The following is a 21,283-nucleotide window of genomic DNA, read 5'->3' on the forward strand; positions in this document are numbered from 1 at the left end:
GATTAATGTAAACTCATCAGCTGTCATATGGCATAAAACCCCTGAGTCTAAGCAACCAACTTGAACCAACGACGGGAATACCTTCAAAAGCACTACCAAAGATACCAAAAGATGTGGCCGGGACCTAGATGGAAGACTGAGCAAGAAGCTGCTGCATCTGCTCAAGCTTCAAGTGCACGGACATCTGTGAGTCAGAAGTGGAAATGGTCACTGCGGTGGATGTGCTTGCCTCCTCTTTTCAAGTGTTTTTCTCATCATCCATAATACTGGATGTAGAAGCGCCACCGATTGCCCTCTATTTTTTTTAAAGCTGGCAGGATATAGAAACAGCACCAATTTCCTTTGAGTTCTTCTTTAGAGGTGGCAGGCTCTCTTCATATGTCTCAACTCCTTGTAGTAGGGACATCTCACACTACTCATGCCGCCTTAGTTATAGTTGATGGAGGCTTTCCATTACTATATCCTCATAGTTAGGGTTATCAATGGGTCGGGTACGCGACCCATTAGGTGTGCGGGTTTTTCCAGAACATGAAAATGAAATCCCAAACTTGGATCCATATAATTTTAGAAGTTTATTTTTACTTGCATATAAAACACTTGGGTCAGTTTGGGTACCCAACAAAAGTTGGATCCAGTTGAGTACTCGGCAACATTGATAACCTAAACTCGGCCTGCATATTGCTCGGGTCAGGTTCGGGTCTACCAAAATATTATTTGTGTCAACATTTTTTATGCGCATACCCGAGAATCTTGCATCAATTGATACTATCTCACCCGTTTCTCTTGTTTGTAGACCTGTTTTTAGCATCCTCAAGCATCTTTAGCTTCTTGAAATTTAGAAAGATCACCACGATTCTTTGTTCAACCGACTCAGGAATCCATGCCTTTTTCATTGTTCATCTTTCACTTATTCGTCAGCTTATCATAATCTGTATATGTGGCTTTTGGTTTGCCACTAGTCCCATTCAAAGAAGGCCCTGAGTTCCTTTTTATCACCACAGTGATGAAGTCCGACTAATATGCATAGTTGGTCCCATCCAGTTTTACTAGAATAAGCTGAATGGGCCCTCCTTTCTCTATACTCATACCGGCCCCAACTACAACCTTTAAGCTAAGTCACACAAACTCGGCTAAAAGGTTGATGCACCCGCGTCGACACGCCCCAACACGGGTGTGGCTTCAGACACAGTCAACTAAGTGTCAGACTTGGTCAACGCACCAGGGCCAAGTCCATCCACATTTTGGACTTGGTCAACTTTGACCGAGTCTATTTTTGTCCATTTATTGAAATTAATTTGGACTCGGGTTGGGTCCAGATCCGGACCCGACCCAGATCCAAGACGGTATCACACTCACAAGCTTCTTTATATTTTGGTAAGTTTGTGTTGTTACTTCAATAGAATTACTTTTTTATTTTTGCTTTAAAATTTACAATCTTAATTATTGTTATATATATATATATATATCCGTGTCCACATGTCCAAATTTTTTGAAATTGCTCCGCACCCGTGTTGCACCCGTACCCGCACCCATGTGACATAGCCTTTAAGTATGCTGCATGCAAAAACAAACACAACAAAAAAGGAACCAAAGGGCTGTATATAGAGGTAACTCAACAAAATACTTTCAAAACAATGTGCTGCACAGTTATAACTGAGCACAAGTCATAAATTGCATCACCAATATCAAGAAAAGACCCAAAACTTCACAAAAATGGGTCAGCTATTGTGTAGCACACCCACAACAACATGATATCTTAAATTCCTTTAAAGATTTCATGATAAACTGTTGCTACATTGCAGCAGATGCAGCCAAGCACCACTAAAACATCAAAACAGGGTTACCGCCCTATAAAACTCAGGCAAACTAAAAAATGGCCCTAGCAGTGTACTTCAATGTATTTCTTACTAAAAAATGACCCAAAAGCACCCATACCCAGGCATTAAAAGCCATTGATTGGATTAGAATGATCTGAAATATCAAATCTGGACTTTATGTACCACTATATCCAGAAAATATTGAAAAATTTGTAAAAAGTTCAATGCACCTCTGATCACCACGATTCTTGATTCACCTGACTTCTACAATTAAAGGATACTGAAACTCTACCTCATCCAAATCAGATCCAATAATCTGTATTGACGTTAGCAACTTGATTGCACACCTTGAGAGGGGCTTCAAGACAACAAAGGATGGAGCTCTCTTCCTTTCCCTCCCGACAATGAAATCACAAATCTTCGTTTAGCTTAGAAATGACTTTGATACCATATCAAGCAAGGAAGAAGAAAGAACAAAAGAGGGAGAGACAAGAAACTTCATTCATTAATTAGGAAACAAAGTAGTAATACAACATATAGGGGTAGACCCCCTTACCCTATACTTGAGACTATTTTGTACCATAATGGGCCTCTTACATTGACCATTACAGTTTTGAATGCTAAAATAACAAACTGCCCCTATGCTTACATAGTTATACATAAATGGGTATTACCCACAATAATGATACATCATATTAGATTCCTCAACAGTTGGATTTCAACGTATATTATCACCAACCATGCTGGGGGCAATGTTTTCACTTGAGCATGAAGGGGTTAAATGAATGTTGAGGAGTATTCCTAAGTGAGTGAAATTAGATCATGTATCTGCTCCTTCATTCTGACATATTAGAATATTATAACTAAATTAGCATTTATTCATCTTCTTGATTGTGCTGGTTTGTTTGATTCCAAAATCTATCACTAACCATGTTGGAGACTGCTTCAGATAAATAGCTTTGTGTGCTAGCTTGGCTTCAACATTTGTTATGCACTTGCGGAGAAGTTAAAATACCTTTTTTTGGACATTAAAAATTATTTTTGGTCATTACAGCGAAGTTAAAATGTCAATACCCCATGTTGATTGGTGAGAAAAAGTTGCATGAAGTTGACGACAAATGCTTATGTCCATGTTTCTGTCAATGTGGACAAATTATGAAATAATCAATATAATAGTCTTATTTTGCATCACATAAGGAGTGGACTAGGTTTGAGGTTTCCTTCAATGTTGACCTATCTATGGGCATCACCTGCTGTTTATCTGTGTCCTGTGTTGTGGGTATCTTGAATTCTGGACTCGCTTCGACGATGACCCGATCCAAAATTATTTTAGTGACTGTACAATGGGAATTAGGGCTTTATGCCCTTCGTCGTATATATAGCCACCTGTGTATTGCTGATTAGGGTTTTGAGAGCTGGTGATCAGATGCTCTACCTAGGGTTTGGGGCATCATTGTCTAACTTCATTTTATTTTGGTGCATTTTCTGGAAATCTGAGATTTGTGTGGCTACTCAGAGGGTGTTAAGGTGGGAAAATAAGGTCCGTTAATGGGTTTAGACCTGTTTAACCCATCCAAATTGTTTCCCCCAAATGGTGGGCCCATATTTGGCGTTGATGAAGAGTTTTCAAGTGATATAGGGCTGGTGGCAGACCTGTGTGAGGTTCAGCTCGTGAGTAGAGGTTTGTGTTGCTGCCTTGATCCTTTCACTGTGAGTTTTCAAGTGATATAGGGCTGGTGACAGACCTTTGTGAGGTTCAACCTGCGAGTAGAAGATTACTTCTCCTTTCACCTCTGGATGTAGGCTTGAGTGTCGAACCACATAAATATTGTGTCTTCTCTTGTTCTTTTCTTCTCTTTATCTTGTGGTTTGCTTCGTTTCGATTATGGTTTTCATAACATCCTGGGTTAGATCGATGTCAAGCACCTAAGCAGTTCATCCTGATGATCAAGCATTCCTAACCCTAGTTTGAGATGGGCATATCAGATTTGCAGTTGGTCCATAACCCAGACTTGAGTACTATTAGCTTGCTTGCATGCTTGGTCGGGTGACTCTGTCACCATGAATGCAAATAGTATTGTTTCTGGTCTGCATTATTCTTCAGCACTTACCTGTGCTTCATATCTTGTTTTTGCTTCAGCCAAGTTAGGTGCAAGACTTGTATGGATCTATATTCCTGGCTGGCCATTTGCAGATTTATGCTTTTTGTGATTTGGAGTCCAAAATTGTAGTTTCTTATAGCTACTTGATACTTCTTTTCACATGATGTTGACTTGTTATTTTCATTACCCCTTTATTTAATGGACTACAACCATATAAATATGCACACACACATATATCCTTTTTTAGTTTTCTTGTTCTTAACAATTATTGGTTTTCCTTGCATTTCAGTATTTAAAGGAACAACGGCTTCCACCTCAGACATTCATACCAGTACAGTCAGTCCGGGTAAAGCCAGTACATGAGAAGTTGCGCACACTGGGAGGAACTGCAAAACTAATTTTTGATGTGATTCAATATCCTTTAATTGGTATTCACATTTCTCTGGAAGTTATGAGTACTTCTATGAGATAGCAGTTTGATGACTCCTACATGTCTCACTGCTTGCATTTATTTTATGATCTTGGTTGAGATGCACTATGGGATCCTTGGCTACAGTCATAGCTTGTCTTTGACAATAGCTTCTGTCAACTACATCACCGAATGCACTTTTTGTTTCCATTTTGCTTGATGCATTAAATTTTTCACTAGATATTGTATGATCTTAACAGTTATACATTTGACCCCTTCTTGGAGAAGTCTGTACTTTATGCTGTTGGGAATACCCTAGTTTGTGATGGTCTTGAGGAGGCCAAGGTCCTCAGTTGGAGTGGAGAACGATACAAAGGCAAGCTCTTATTTGCAAATTCTTCTATATTAAATTGATACTTTCTGGTTTGGTCCTGACTCGTAAAACCTCAGTGGTAACTGTTGATGGTATTCTCCTTACAAAGTCTGGTACAATGACTGGAGGAATTAGTGGAGGAATGGAAGCACGGTCACTCAAATGGGATGTGCATACAATTAAAGGTTGGGTCATTTTGAGATTATTCTTTATTCTGAAATCTGGATCCTTTCACGCTTGATTTTACACAAGTTCCGTCATTTTGACATATTTTTCCTATTCTGCAGGACTTAAGAAAAATAAAGACGACTATGAATTGGAATTGGAAAAGCTTGGTTCAATTAGAGATATGAAAATTAGAGAGGCTGATGCATCTGGAAAAATCACTGGCCTTGAAAAAAAAATTGATTATTCCAATCTCGAAAAGGTTTGCAGAACAAACCTTCTTAAAAGAATTAGAATGTTAATAGTTTTTGGATTCTAAGAGGGCTTATAAAGTCATTTAAATTTGTCCCCTGTAGGGAGTAGTGATGCCTTTTCTTTAACTGTTTTGGACTTCATTCATTTTCTTTGTTATTTAAAGTGTGATTTCAATTATTTCTAGCTTCTAGCTTGGTGGTAAAATTCAACTTTTTGATGCAACACGTCATTCCGATCTTTTGATCATCTACCTCTCTGGAATAAAAATAACAGCAATTTCTGGGAATATGCAAAAAACATAGTGTTGCTGTCTTTATAAGCATTGCCAGGCCTAGAAGATATGTTTGGTAAACATGATGTTGCTTCATACTCATTCTTATTCCCCCTGAGCAATACCTTGGTCCACCCCAAGCCATCTTGCTGAGGCCTGTAACTTCCCTGCCTACGATTGCTGCATAGATTGTACATTTTGTAGTGGAGAGAGATTTGTGTTTGTAGCAATGTGCATGTGCATGTGCATGTGTGTGAACATGTCCGTGTGATACTGGTCTTTTGATGGTTATTCCTTCAGCACCTGTTGCCTATCTAAAGCAAGGGCTAGTTTGTTATCTTGCAATTAATATACACTAATTGATAATGTACATTTTTGGACTTATTCCTGGCTGTAGCTTCCATAACCTGTTGGCTCTCAACGAAACATGGTATTAGCGTCAGAAATGTTTGGCCTCCACTATTCATTTTAGTAAAATGTGTTGAGATAAGGCCTGTTTGCCCTAAATGCATAGTAACAAATATAAGATAAATACCCTCAGCATGAACCATGTAATTAATGAACAAATGACTAAAATAACTTGATGAACAAACAGCTAAAATACCCTACATATATGTATTTGCAAGAATACCCTTGCTTTGATAACTGCTATATGCACCTATATACACATGCTTTCAAACCCCCTTTAAACTCTACACTTATTTAGAGAAAGTGCGTAGAATTTAAATAACATGAACTTCAATTTAAGAAATAAATGTGACTTTACAAAGAAATCTGCTATTTGAATTTGAGAAGATGATGGCAAAATCAGCACATAATCCAGTGTTTCCCTCATTTACATAACAATGTGCACATTTGCCGCCAAATGCACTGAACTAGGTGCATTCATATAAATGGCTTACCATATCTATTGTGTGTTGTGAACAAGAAACGGTGAGATATGTTGACTTCCTATTGGTTCTCTGTACATGAAAGATTTGCTAACAATCTCCTTTCATGCTTCCTAAGCTTTACGATCACTTTAGTTGGGTGTTGACTTTCTTTCTGTCACTGCTAGGGCCATATTTTATGACAAGATCAACTACATGCTTTTGTTGGGAACATATACCCTTTTTTTCAGTATGCATGTCTACCTGTACTAGACAGTGAGACAACTTATCTGAGTCACGAATAATTTTGTTTAAACTTTTAACTCGGATTGCAAACAGTTCGGACTCAGGATGGGGCTTTTGCAAAATTTCTGTTCTGAATTTGACTTCCCAATGTATTTTCTGATCTGAAATCCAAATCGTTTGGATCCTTAGTTTTAACATGTCACATGGGTGAGGGTGCGACACGGCTGCGGCGCAATTTTAAAATTTTTGGACACGGTGACTCGGCTATAATAATAATAATAATAATAATAATAATATATCCAGTGTGTGCATATATGTGAATATTGTCCTCTAAAGTTTGGCACCAACATGAGTGTTTTTACAAACTTTGCAAATTGTACTTTTGCCCTTGCAGAAAGAGGGGTCCGGGGGCTCCACCGCCCCCCAGCCACCCATTTTTTTCTAGGGCTTATGTTTGAGACTCATGCTATATATATATATTTTAAAAAAATATATAAAAAGATCATTTTTTTTTTGTTTTTTGCCCTAAAAATGTACATTTTTGGACTTAGTCAATGTTGACAGAGTCCAAAACAAGGACGGACTCGGCCTCTACTCGTTGACCGAGTCCGGGCCGTGTCCGAAGCTGCACCCGTGTCCGCAGCCGAGTTGGGGCGTGTCGACTCGGGTGCGGCGCCTCCCTAGTCGAGTCTGTGTGACATAGGTTTTAACCCACATGAAGCTGTAGTACTGAACTTTTCAAATCTAGCTTGTGGAGCCTGTTTGAGTCTATAGGAACGTTCTGTTTGTCACAAGAGACTCATGTCCTGTGGGCACATGCAACTTGTGACACATTGTGACACTTTTTTAATATATTTTAATAAAATTGTAAAGTTTTTAAATTCTATTATTATTATTCAAATTAAATTCTTCTATATTATAAAGGAAAAAAATGTTTCCTACTTTTCATAAAAATCACTTATTTGCATCCCAAATTTGCTTCTTATCCATATCCATGTGACATACCCTTTTGTAGTTTCAAAAGTCAATTTTGACTATTTCTCGGTCCTAATGATCATTTCATAAAACTTATTCATTTGAATCCATTAAGGAGAGCATTCTTCATGTCTAACTGGTATATTTCTATTGTCTAATTTCAATAGCTGTCAGTAATGATTCTGTTGTAGCCTATGTCACATAGGTATAGGTGCCGGTGCCAGTGTGGGGATGCGGAACTTTAAAAAAACTTGGGTGCGGGAGGGTATAAATATATAATTTTTAACAGTTAACAGTAACACTAATGAAATAAAAAACAATTATCATAATATCATCAAATCAATTCATCATGCATGCAATAAATCAAATTAACAATCTACAATTCATCATGCATGCAAGGATTTTTCACTTGTGTTCACAGGAATAATTAAAATTTTTGACAAAATCAGTACCCAAAAAAAACACAATCAATTGAAATCCCTCTATTGAGTGAACCAATTAATCATAAAGATCTATATTTTTCTTAGAGGGCATTTTTTATGCAGTAGCACTGCATGATGCAGCATCGCTGCCACTGCTGACAGCCACCCATCTTAACATTTCTTGAGATGGAGACCATGCCCATCTTGAGAAATGCCAAGATGGGTGGCTGTCAGCGCCACTGCATATAATGTGAACACTTTCTTCTAAGGCTAAATCAACAATCTTTGATCTGCACTTGTCTAGGTTCCAAGATGAGGCCCACATCTATTATAAATAGAAGAAAACAACTAAAACAAGATACTTTAATTAGCTATTGGAGGGGAATAAAAGCTTCCTTCCAGATTGCAACTTTACATTTGAGCTTCAATAGGTGGCTTTCTTTTTCTTAGCCTTGGCAAAATTGGGCCATATCTTGTAGGAGATTTTAATGTGAATGGGACCCAAAGGTGGCATCACAATGGTGCTTTTGGCTAAAAACCAAAGAACTTCTGAAGGGACTAAAATAAAAATAAATAAATAAAGAGCTCAATTCAACAGATTATACAATCACCATGATAGTAACCTCTGTGATTAGCACCACCAGGACATGGTCAGGCCTAAACAAAATACTACCAGCTGTTCAATAACAGAAACCATGCTTGTGGCTCCTACCATGCATTGCAGTCCATTGCGAAAACTGACAATGGTGATTGGACCACAATCAGATTTCCATCTTCGATTTTCAAAATGGACGACAGATATAAGATTAGCCAGCAAATTTTAGTGCCTCTGAAATCCAGCAGCATAACGAAATTGAAGACCCAGCTCAGCCATGGAGGCCCAACCTTGTCAGAGTCGGGCACAGGTTTAACCGAGAGAGGTACAGAGAGAGAGAGAGGGGCAGGGTGGGGGTTTAGCCGAGAGGAGCGAGAGAGACGAGAGAGAGAGAGAGAGAGAGAGAGAGAGAGAGAGAGAGAGAGAGAGAGAGAGAGAGAGAGAGAGAGAGAGAGACATACCTCGTTGTGCCGCTGGGTTGGAGACGGAGAAGAGGATGCGTCGGGTTCGGGTGGAGGGAGGGCTAATTTTTTTTTGCCCTAATCCCCCTCTCGGCCCATTTCATCGGTTTTTTTTTAAGTCCAAAATTGAGCACTTAAGACTCTGGATGCATTGACCGCACCCAGTGTTGGGTTGACGCACTGGGTGTCGCACCCGCATCGTGTTGTGTCGACGTGGGTGCGGCACCCTGCTGGCCGAATCCCTGTGACATAGGTTGTAGCAATATGGATGATGGTCCAAAAGTATCTGCTATATCTATACCAAATTGTTGGTCTGGACCAAGAAACTAGGCCCAGATCTGGCCTAAGCATGATGCCTACTTGGTGGCCTGTCAGGCTATGTCACCTGGGAACGGGTGCGGAGGGTATGACACATCAATTTAAAAAAATGTGAGTACGGGGGCACGGCTATATATATATAAACTAAATTCAAAATAAACTGAATATAATCTAAATATATATTATATACTGAAAATATGAAGTTATAAACTGAAAATATAATTATAAATTAAATACAAACTTGTATGTATGGAGGGTAAAATGGCATGTCTGGGTGTCAATGCGTGTCGACATGGGGATACGTGTGTTGACACTGGTACTGAGGGAAAATAGGAGTGTCCGGGTACCATAACTCTGTGATGAAATACAAGTGCCAAAAAACGTCACAAAGTGACTACACGAATGCACAATCACATAAGCACAATGTCTCTAATAGACAAGATACAATATGCCACAAAGGGCAAACACTCAACACACACAAGGAAGAGGAGAGAACTCAGAAAATAATAAGGAATCTCTTATTGAAATGCTTGAAAAAACATTGAGGAAGATGGGGCAAAGTACCCATATTTATACAAAAAAAAACAGGACTCAAGGGGGCTCCCATAGAGTGTTTGGGAGCCCCCAGCGGCTCTAATAAGGGCCTCTTTACATTGTTTTAATGAAATAATAAAAAACAAAAATAAGAAAATAAAAAGAAACTAAACAATAACCCTAATGGACATATGCTTATTTTACATGAAAAGGAAAAGACTAAATTGCCCTTAGTGGGCATTACAAAGGACTAAAAGAAATTATACACACACACACACACACACACACACACACACACACACACACACACACACACACACATTTTAACAAGCTATCAGACATCTGACTTGGTGGCCACAGTTACTATTGGTTCTACTGTTTCAGGTAATCATTATCTAGCCAAGTAGCCATCTTTATTTGTAGGTTAATGCCATCTATATGCTTAAGATAATGTGGATGATACCAGACCTATTTTTGCTGCTAATCTTGATAATCATGAATCATCATTTTGGTACATAAATAGTTTGAGATTGTGCCCACATGCTTAACTGGATCTTATCTTGATTGTATTACAAAACTCCCTGTAGGTAAAATCCCTCTCTCTCTGCCCTCTGTTTCTAAGTGAAGATCTAATTCTATATTTTGTTTTCTTGGCTCCATCTTTCCAGTTAGGATTGTGCATTTTTTGTCTGCTAGCTTAACTGGTGGATTTCCCTGCAGAAAACTATTGAAGAGAAAATTTCTAAGCTAAACCAGGAAAGAATGAATGTGAAAGAAGAAATCAGTCGCCTCGAACCTGAGCGACAAAAGGTTATTCTGTTGTGCATTAATGTTTTGCAACTTGCACTAGCTATATTTGGCATCTGACATCTCTCATTTCTTCTTTTGATGCTACAGTTCGAAACTTACATCTCAAACAGAGCTAGAGACATTGTGAGGCTTGAGACAAGAATCAATGAGATTGTTGATAGGATTTATCGAGATTTCAGTAAGTCTGTTGGGGTCAATAATATTCGCGAATATGAAGAAAACCAACTCAAAACTGCCCAGAGAAATTCAGAGCGAAGACTTAGCTTGAACAACCAGTTGTCGAAGCTGAAGTACCAGTATGTGGTTCATTGTGACTAGAATCTACCAACTGCTATTTATCTTGATGATTTTGACTAAAAATATCCTCAATGTGCATAATCTGGTTCATTTCAGTGGGTTATTCAACATCAGTGACCTGATAGACATTTCTGCTCTGTGATATTATCTCAAAGAATTATGCCATTGCTGAGAGTAGTGATGTCGTCCAAGAAAAAGGGGAATGCACCTGTTTGAAACATTTTCTAACTCACTATAGAATTCTTTTCTTGTTTTTTGTATAAGCAGTTGTTATTCAGAGGAATATATCTATATATATGTATATGTATGGGTTAATCTAACATTAAATTAGTTGTGTTTAATATTACATGGATTCAACCTTATGAAAATGTGTAAAACACCCTTAAAATAATGACATTTATCAAAATGCAAAGTTATTTTTTGAGGTAGAAAAAGGTAACTTTGATAGCTTCACAAAGTTACTTTTTTGGAAGAGGTGTTTGACTTTTCAATTCCCTCCAAGTTCAAAAGGCCTATAATGCCAAAAAAGTAACCATGCATTTAAAAACAATTTCATTCATTCAAGGGTATTTTAGTCATTTTAATATGGTTGCATCCATCTAATCTTTAACATAACTAGTTTAATGTTAGATTAACCCTATATGTATATATACATATAGGTAGTCCATCTGTGATATCATGGTTGTCGTTATTTTCATACGCGGTGTGAGTGTGCATGTGTGTCAATATGCATGTATGTATATATGTACATGTGTACTTTTTTATTCGATTGCTTATCAATTTATGGATCCTACAGTTTTCACAAGTATTTTTGGGTTTTATATTTTGTGCTCTGCAGTATTATGTGTTAAAATACATGTAATCAATATATATATATATATATATATATATATATATATATATATATATATATATATATATATATATATATATATATATATATATATATATATTCAATCATACCTGATAAGGGTATTCCTGTAATTCTGCCCAATAGGGGCATTGTAGTCTTTTTTTATTTTTGCTTTTCTTTTTCTTATTTTCCTTTTTCTTGTATTTTTTTGTTTTCTTTTTTTCTAAAATGCATTTAATGCATTCACATTGGGGGGCTCAACTAAGTGTCGTTGGGCCTCCCAATGTGGTCTCTCTCTCCCTTACTTTTCTCCCTCTCTCTCACTCCTCCTTGCCTATAAATAAGTGGGGTCTCCCCCTTTGTAAAGCATGGCTTCTTGAAGCCCTTTCTTGCATTTATAAGAATTTATGTTTGCAAGCCATTGTTGGCTTTTGTGTATGTCCTTTTTGGACTTGTTCTTTGCTTTGTATATGTGAATGTCCATTGTAGGACATTGTTTTTATTTCCGCATATTTCGTTACATTATGACATACCTGTAAATGAGGTATTTTATTTATGAGTTATTTGACTAGTGATCCGATGTCTATTGTAGACTGGAATATGAACGAAAGCGTGATATGGATGCACCTGTTTCAAAGCTTTCTTCTTCTCTTAGTTCATTAGAAGAAGAACTGAAACAATTACAGAAGAAAGATTCTGAAATCAGAGAGGCGATGGAGGAAGCTGAAAAATACATGGAAGAGATGAAGACTGAAGCTGATGGTATTTAACTTTCTATTTTTCATTGGATCACAACAAACTGCTTTGAAAAATATATGCCAGCTTGCCCATTCTGACTTGTATCACTCGTTTTGTTATTTTTGTAATGCTACTATAATGGTGCTCCTAATGGTGGGTTTATATCAAATAAGGCAATAACCTCAAAAGAAGAATGGTTACCTACCAACTGGGGCTCCGCATGGTTGGTAGTTGCTGTCAGTGCACGTTTTCCTGTAGTCGGTCATTGCAGGTTCAAAACCCCAGTGGTAAGATTGAATATTAACTGGTGGGGGTCTGCCTAACCCCAACTTACCTTTTAGAAATAAAGAATGGCTACCTGGTGGGGGACATAGGTAAGTCAAGTATCAAAGTTAACAGAACGAAGAATCCTACTCTTCTAGTTCATTAGAGTAAAGTGCATTACATTCCCTACTGTTGCATCAGTTCAATAAATGTGATGTACTTGGACAAACTGAATGGTGGTATAGAATGCAGCTACGGAGTGGTAGGATTGAAAATATGTAAAATCAATTTCTAAACTTAAGGACTTCCTCTCATTGTATATCGAAAAAAAGTCCATGACCAAAGTTGGAGAGGAGAGGGAGTGCGCCAGAAAGATGCTGGGGTTGGTCAACAGATGGGATCAAAATGGCCCTGCCCTTTAACGGCAGTCAATCTTTGGAAAAAAAAGTTACAGGGTTGGATTGAGTCAAGATCAACTCAAGCTGGACCACAAGCCACAATGTACCAGGTAAGTGCCGTTGCCTGTACCCATGTCAAGCAGTGTCGACATGGATACGGGGCCCTGGGCACATTCATGTACCTGTGTGACAGTTTCTTAGGATTAGTCAACTTCAATCTTTGAGCAAGTTGTTCTAATGTTCTTAGACCACAGGAAAAGGCTTCATAATTTTTCCTCCTACTCCCTAACCCGCATAGGTCTACCTTGTCAGACTACGAAATATTGCTGATGTAACCTTTGGAGGCAATTATGAATTACTCTAGAACCTATTTTTGACCATGATGTCATGATCTCAGTGGCACCTTCAGCCTAGAAAAGTCTTCTATAACCATGAGAGAGCATCATGGGTGGTTACTTATATTGTTCACACCAATTTCTGTTCACAAACCCTTGAGATGACAATACGTTCTTGGAAACATCTTATGTTGGCTGTTTTTGAAAGCCTGGTTTTGTGTGTGTGGATAATTGTTCACTTCTAAGATCTCATTCGTTGTACTTTCACTTCTGTGATTTTGAGAACTGAAAGCTAATTTGTTCTTAGCTAAATACTAATTCATTTTGTTTTTTTATTTGCTCTTCCATCCATTTCATAGAGTGGAAATCAAAGGTTGAAGAGTGTGAGAATGTCCTCTCTGAGTTTAAGAAGAAAGGAAATACTGTCCTAGGCGACATTAACAAGTTGAAGCGTCAGATTGGGTCCAAGGTTTGATGCTGTTCTATGGAAGTTTTTTATGCCTATAAATTTGGCATTTTTTAAAAAAGGGAGCCCTTTAAAAAAAAGCAAGATCATATTTTCTATTTAATGCTTGCTTGCTCTGAATGGTTTAGCAAAAATTGGATCGGTTCCTTTTGTGAAGTATATGCAATACACAGCTTTACGCTGCATATTTGTTTATTTTATTGTTTCTTTTTTTCTAAGGAAAGTGTCACTTTTCATTTATTTAAGAATGTATGGTGTCACAGGAGACACTGATTGAACAGCTTAAGTCACACCAAAAGGATATATTGGAGAACTGTGAACTGCAACAGATTACCCTTCCAACAATTGGTGATCCAATGGAGATAGGATCTTCTTTACAGACACTAAACTTTGACTATAGCGAGTTAAGCAAATCAGGTCTCCGGGATATTAAAAGTTCTGACAGGGATAAGAAGGAAGCAGAATTCAAGCAAAAGATGGATTCCTTGACATCTGAAATTGAAAGAACAGCACCCAACTTAAAGGCTTTAGACCAATATGAGGCTCTACAAGACAAGGAGAAAGAGGCAGTAGAAGAATTTGAAGCTGCTAGGAGAGAGGAAAAAGAAATAACAGATAAATACAACTTGGTAAAGAGGAGAAGGTATGCACTAATTTCTGTGTAAAAAGTAACTTCAGTAATTATAAGAAACTTTGCAGTACATGTGTGTGTGTAGGGCGAGAACAATTTGTTTCTTGGTTCATCAGTCTTGTGGACTGTGTTCCCTCATCCCTGCATCACATTTTCCCTTGCTGTCGCTCTCTGAGTTACCAAATTGTTCATATTTTATAGAACTTGTGTTATTGTAGTATTCTGTTATGAATTCAGCTTTAAAGTATGAAATGGTCTTCCCATTTTCTGAAAAAGTGTGGAATAGTCTTCAAACTATGTAATGTGGTACTTTTACCAGGCTGCCGTACCTGTGTCTATATGGTATGGCATAGCTACTGGTGTTGGGTACTTCTGGGTACAGATCAACTGGGATTCACATTAGATCAAACCCGTTTTATCCATACATACGAAATCAATTGGATTTCCCTCAGTCAAAAGTACTATGTGAAAAACTTATGTTTTTTTGCTCTCTCCATCTCTATTAGGTATGAATCAATTTACTTCTGTATGAGTTGACATTATTAAATTCCAATTCTTTCCAATACTTCCAATACACACACACACACACACACACACACACACATATATAGCTGTACCCTGTATCCATCTTTTTAAAAAATTTCACCCCTTCATACACACTTGTATTTATTTGAAGATAGTGTTTGAAAACAAAATAAGAATTTGCTATCTATTTTTATTCAGGTATGACCTATTTATGGAGGCTTTCAACCATATTGCTGAGAATATAGACAAAATATACAAGGAGCTTACTACGAATAGCACACCAAACATGGGTGGGACTGCGTATCTAAGCTTAGAAAATGAGGATGATCCATTCCTACATGGTATCAAATACACAGCCATGCCTCCTTCGAAACGCTTCCGTGATATGGAGCAATTATCTGGTGGAGAGAAAACGGTGGCAGCTTTGGCTTTGCTTTTTGCAATCCACAGGTACAAGTCTATCTCAATTGGTATGTCTCGGTCCTAATGTAAACCAAGTTGCCTTTGACAATGTTAATTCCGCCTGTTTTCATGTTAAAAAAAAACTTTTAGACAGACGAGGAGATTGCTATCCAAGCAAACACCAACACACACAACTATGGATGCATATGGGCTGTTGCACATTTATACACTAAAAAAATATGCATGAATGTTGCTTGAAATTCCAATAGTGGTCACCCAAGGTATGATTGTGCTATTCATAGATCTGTTTATCGAATGTAGGCTGAGGAGGTATCAGTTGGTACCATCGTGACCAAATTTTAAATGGGAATATAAACCCAACATTTTTCTTGTAAGATTTAATTTTTACCTTATGTCTTTGTTGGCGAAATACCACCAGTAAAATTAATTAAAAATCGAATTTACTTTTTACAAATAAAAAATTTGGGAAAATAATTTCTGCCAATATTTATGTTGTTATCAGCTGGGAAATATATCAGTTTTTTTTGTCTGAAGGAAATGTCGATATGTCACACTGGTTGTTACCATCAAGGGTGATTTAGAAGTTTTGACAACAAGCCTGTTACTTCTCCAGCTTGTATCTTATAATCTAAAAAAAAAATTCTAGTGAGGCATGCACCTATATAATTTGCAAAATATACGTTTTTCCAACTATGCTAATGATGATAATGCCATGACCATTCCAAGTAGTCTTTCTTCTGTTTCTAGTGAGGCATGCACCTATATAATTTGCAAAATATACATTTTTTCCAACTATGCTGATGATGATAATGCCATGACCATTCCAAATAGACTTTCTGTTTCCGATTCCTTAATATAGTATTCTGTGGACTGCCTATAGTTATCGTCCTACGCCTTTCTTCATACTGGATGAAGTTGATGCTGCACTGGATAATGTCAACGTTGCGAAGGTTGCCCGTTTTATCTGTTCAAAATCTTGCACAAGGGATTTTGCTCAAAAGGATGACCAGAGGTTCCAGTGCATTGTGATATCCCTTAAAGACAGTTTTTATGAGAAGGCTCAAGCACTCATTGGAGTTTGCAGGGACTGTGAGAAAAGGTGAACAGACTTTCTCTCTCTCTCTCTCTCTCTCTATCTCTTTGTGAGATGTTAATTTGTGTTTATATTCTTTTGCAGCTGCTCAAGGACCCTGATATTTGACCTCACACGGTACAGGGAATCATGAAATGTTTGTACATTAAAATTGCAAAACAGAGTCGTCTTTTGTAGGTGATAAATGGTTTTTTAGTCTCGTAGAAGCTTTCAAAGTAGGCTAACCTGCAGTGGTTAAACTGACTATGTACATAAACCATAAATACCAATGTTATATTGTATTCTTAGACCATCCAACTGATGTCGGCCCATTACTAACATATCTGAGTTCAGTTAAGTGAATCAAGACGCTTTTCTGGATTCTTGAGGGTGAACATGTTATTGATTTGGGAACCTTTCAATGGGGGGTTACGAGCTTAGCCCAACAATCTTCTTTATTGTGATCTATGGATGGTATTATCCCCTGCAGCAGGGGAACCATTTTATAAAATGCAATCAAAGAGGGCACCGCCGACTGATTCTTGGAGTTATATGTAGGTTTTCTTTTGAGACAGTCAGTGTAGTTTCCACCTTGCATTGCACAACCAACAACTTGGGTGTTCCACCTGTTCTGGTAACACAAGCTACTGCTTTCTCAGACTCTAGCGGAGGTATGATCCACCAGTTTGGTGCATGTTGCTGCTGTCTTCATGGATGGTAAAACCCTTAAGGTTCCCCCTTGCCCATTGGGGATTACAACCCGGCTTTGACCTTGCTAAGGGGTGCTCTCATGGGTTTTGAACTTGTGCTGCCCTGTCAACTTGATGACATCCACAAGTCACCCTTACCAGATGAGCAGAGCCCTTGTGAGCAGCTTCACTGCATATTGTCATTCATGCATTGCCATTTATATATTTTGGGACCGATATTCCACCCCAAGAATGATCATTTCAATCCTCGGAGCGGCCTGTAGAATCACTGGTGAAGAGGCTTGAGTTCCTAACTTGTCAGTTTCTTTATGATGGACATTTTAGCTTAAGGGTCGATAATACACAGGCTATGACTGCATCATTTGTCCTGAGATATTGATGTCCCAAGCGTGCATCTGAAAAAATGTGGAGCCCAAGTCCAATTTCAAAAGGCGGACCAGCTTAGTCAATGGATCTAGACCCATGTTTTGTGTAACCTGAACTTTTCTCCTCTACGTCCACATGATTTTATATGCACGCAACCTCTTTCAAACTAAGGTGATATCCATCCATAGTGATTAGTCAAGAGAAACACGATAAGAAACACAAGTATCAATAAAGCATTCTATTAATCATAAAAGAACACTACAATTTATTATTGGAATCTTCCAGAGCAACAGAAATAAGATTACATTCATTAAATCCATCTTCAAAAATGAATTCAAGCTTAAAGATAAAGCCTGGAAAAATAAATAAAAGCTCACCTCAAAAAAAAGAAAAAGAAATGAAGGCAAAAACGGTCTTGAAATTAAAGCAGAATTTCCACTAGGATGTGCTCCTGCTTCTACTTTCCATTAGCAGCAGCCTCGGCCTTAGGTTTTCCTGAGGGATTGAGATCATCCCAAGCTTCAATCCAGGTGACCATGGCGTCTGCTAGCTTCAAGAAGTAGGGATTAACTGTCCCAAGCTTCTCCTTCACTTGTTTGGAGAGTTCAATGTAGCATTTCTGGACAGTGGTGCATTCCTTTGGTAGGGAGGCAGATTGGAAGAAGGGAATGATCTCCTCTTGCCAGAAGATGCCCTTGTACTCTTTCTTCAAGTTAACAAAGGGGTTGCTGGCTTTGCTATGCCAGATATAGGGCAATCCAGTCTTCAATCCGAGACCCAGATGGTCACAGATAACCTGAAGGATTTAATGTGACATTAGCAGCTTTTCCTAAGGAAACAGAAGGAACTAATTTGGGTCGGATGGGAAACCTACCAATGCAAAGATTTTCAGAGAGAGAGAGAGAGAGACTTCTCAACCCTCTAATACCGGGGTAAACAAACCCTGTAAGACTGCTGCCAGAAGTATGGAATATCCCTACTTACAATCCATGAACCTCTAAGCCACTTCTCAAACCTCTAATACTGGGCAAAGTAGAAAGTCATTTCTCCAACTTATCATGACAATAACAAACATGATCATGAAGCGACGAAAGCAAAAATTTTCACTCTTTACAGAGAAAACAAAGCTTGGGTAAACGGAAATGGGTCACAGACAGAAAGTACCAGAAACTGTAAGATCAGGTTTAAATATGCACTAGAATGAGCTGACAAAAGATGGAAGAACAACGAAAATTTTGAATTAATGGTAAAAGTTAATTTGATGGAAGAGTTTTTTTAATTACAACAAGAAGAAACTATTTTTTTCTTTCTGAAAGCAGAACAAATTTCCTCTTTCCTTTTGGCTCTTAGTTTACCTAGTTGTATTGTGCTTCTAAACAGGGGCAGAACCAAGGGGAGGCGAGAAGGGGCCCGCCGCCCCCCCAAGGATTTAGCAAAAAAGAAAGAAGTTAGATGGAGTTCATCTGCCAAACGCATGGCCTTGGCAATGTGGACCCTTCTCACAACCATGCTAGACCAAGCACCGACGCCTTCTCCTGCAAGCCTCAACATGCGGAAGAGGAAAGACCTTTGAAGATCCTTGAGCTGATGGTCAATTAGGAAGTTTCCATAGACGACGGACCATAAAGAGTTGCCTAAATCAAGAAGGTAGAGTTGCCCAGCATGATGGATTCGGTTTGGCTATGCAAAAATAAACCGGGTGGAGTTTCTGTGTAACGGACACAATAAGTATGCAGAATTTGTTTGTATCGAGTTGCCTAACCTATTGAGGTTTTTTCCCTTTACTCGACAGTGGAATGTCATCTCTCTTTTTGGGCTTTTCTAAATTCTAGCAGGTATTTTCTGTTATATATTAATCATTTTTCCATACAACAATCGTATCAGTTGTTTTATATCTTTAACGAAAGAAGAGCCAGAAAAATGTAAAACAGGAGAATAAGAGATCATGGGCATGACGTTAATTCAAAGTATTTGGAAAATGGATCAACATACTAATGCCAAAATTTTTATGCAATTTGTTCATATGTAAATATTATTGTCTACTGTATGTAGAATATAACCAAAAAGTCATAGATGCAACTTGTATCCACTCAATCTGACCTCATAGATGTGTTTCACATGGTTATTTAAGGACCATACTTTGGATCATCTCTTTACCAGGTAAAAATATAATTCTTTTTTCAGTCATGAGATTTTGCTATATTAGGGCCATTGATTTTTTTGAGTCATGAAATTCAAAATCTATTTTTTGCTAAAGAAACTATGAAAATCACATCCATAAGGTTAAATGCACAAAAAAGTGAAAAACATGTGAAAAATGCAGTGTTTTCCACTAAATTGCATGTATAAACGACACATACATACAAATAGAGTATAGCTGCCTCCTCTGATATGTGCCTACGACATGCATACAGAGTTTTTGGAAGGATTTTCTCATGTTTTTCTCAAAACTGACAGTTTATATGTATTCTACATGCTTGGCTTTATAGGAATCAACTATGTCTGATTCCAATACATGGGTATGTTTTTATAAGGGTTGAACATCAACGTCTAAAATTTTTATAAATACTAAGGCTTAAAAATCATGTTTTTTTAATCAAAAAACACAATCCACGTATCATTTTCTAGTAAATCAACCATATCAAACATGTTTACAAGGTCAAATTTGTGAAAAACACATGTTCACTCATCATAGGCACCTATGTCACAGGGACTCGGACAACTAGGTGCCGCACCTGCTTCAGGTGCGGGTGCGGCACCCGGTGTGGTCAACCTGACCCTGGGTGCATTGACCGCAACCAGGGTCATTTATGTCTTACCTGATTTATATGCAAAAGGACCCAATTTAAGTGGAAGTGGACCCCAATCTCATTCTAAATTGAAAAAATGCATATAATGTCCGAACCGTTAATCCATATGGTTTTGACATTTTTTTCAGCTATATCGAGGCCCGAACTGATTATACACAAACCTGTTAACCTATATAGGTCCATAGTTTTTAGGTGTACCTGAACCGAAATGAGATTGGGCCAGCTTTGGATCTTATTTTTAGACCTGATTCAAGGTCTGATAAGACCCTATCCAGTTACACCCCTGTAGATAACATGGTCAGATCCGGTCAGACCAGCTTATATTTTCATCCAGGTCAGAGTAGGTTTCCATGTTTTAGTTTAGCCTAATGCAATGGTAAGAGTCTTTTTTGGGCCACTAAGAGGTCCATGATTGGTCGCATGGAGGGCTAGACAATAGTTGAAGCTTGCAAATTGAAATGCATAACAAAACCATACCAAATAAGTTAGGGTTTATATGAGACATTGGGTCAAGTCAATGCAAGTCTGACAAAAAATTGAGCTTGCAATGCAGAGCATAGATTGACTCGATAGAGCTGCAACATTGAACCCGAACCATATGGGATATTGATGTAGAAGGGGAGCAGAAGATTCATGTCCATAAAGAGTCTAGTTGGATCTATTTTTTCATTTTTGGATTTCTTTAAATTGTATTTTGGATATTGGATCTATATGAGATCAATATAATTAAAAAGTTAGTTAAGACAGGGACTTATTTAATTAGAGCTTATCAC

General features: G+C 37.9%; 1 protein-coding gene across 1 annotated transcript in view; it reads left to right on the plus strand.

The window, feature by feature from the left end:
- Window positions 1-17,007, plus strand: part of LOC149848234 (structural maintenance of chromosomes protein 1-like) — a 72,499-nt gene extending 55,492 nt beyond the window's left edge. Inside the window, exons 7-18 of the mRNA XM_089985918.1 lie at window positions 4,209-4,333; window positions 4,595-4,704; window positions 4,779-4,886; window positions 4,989-5,128; window positions 10,533-10,622; window positions 10,710-10,918; window positions 12,365-12,534; window positions 13,867-13,976; window positions 14,237-14,616; window positions 15,328-15,579; window positions 16,433-16,651; window positions 16,730-17,007. Coding sequence (XP_089842044.1) covers window positions 4,209-4,333; window positions 4,595-4,704; window positions 4,779-4,886; window positions 4,989-5,128; window positions 10,533-10,622; window positions 10,710-10,918; window positions 12,365-12,534; window positions 13,867-13,976; window positions 14,237-14,616; window positions 15,328-15,579; window positions 16,433-16,651; window positions 16,730-16,778 — 1,962 coding nt within the window. The 3' untranslated portion in view covers window positions 16,779-17,007. The remainder of the gene's footprint in view (window positions 1-4,208; window positions 4,334-4,594; window positions 4,705-4,778; window positions 4,887-4,988; window positions 5,129-10,532; window positions 10,623-10,709; window positions 10,919-12,364; window positions 12,535-13,866; window positions 13,977-14,236; window positions 14,617-15,327; window positions 15,580-16,432; window positions 16,652-16,729) is intronic.
- The last annotated feature ends 4,276 nt before the right edge of the window (window positions 17,008-21,283 follow it).

The sequence above is a fragment of the Nuphar pumila genome, chromosome 1, assembly GCF_984573655.1.
Source record: "Nuphar pumila chromosome 1, dmNupPumi1.hap1.1, whole genome shotgun sequence".
NCBI classification, from domain to species: Eukaryota; Viridiplantae; Streptophyta; class Magnoliopsida; order Nymphaeales; family Nymphaeaceae; genus Nuphar; species Nuphar pumila.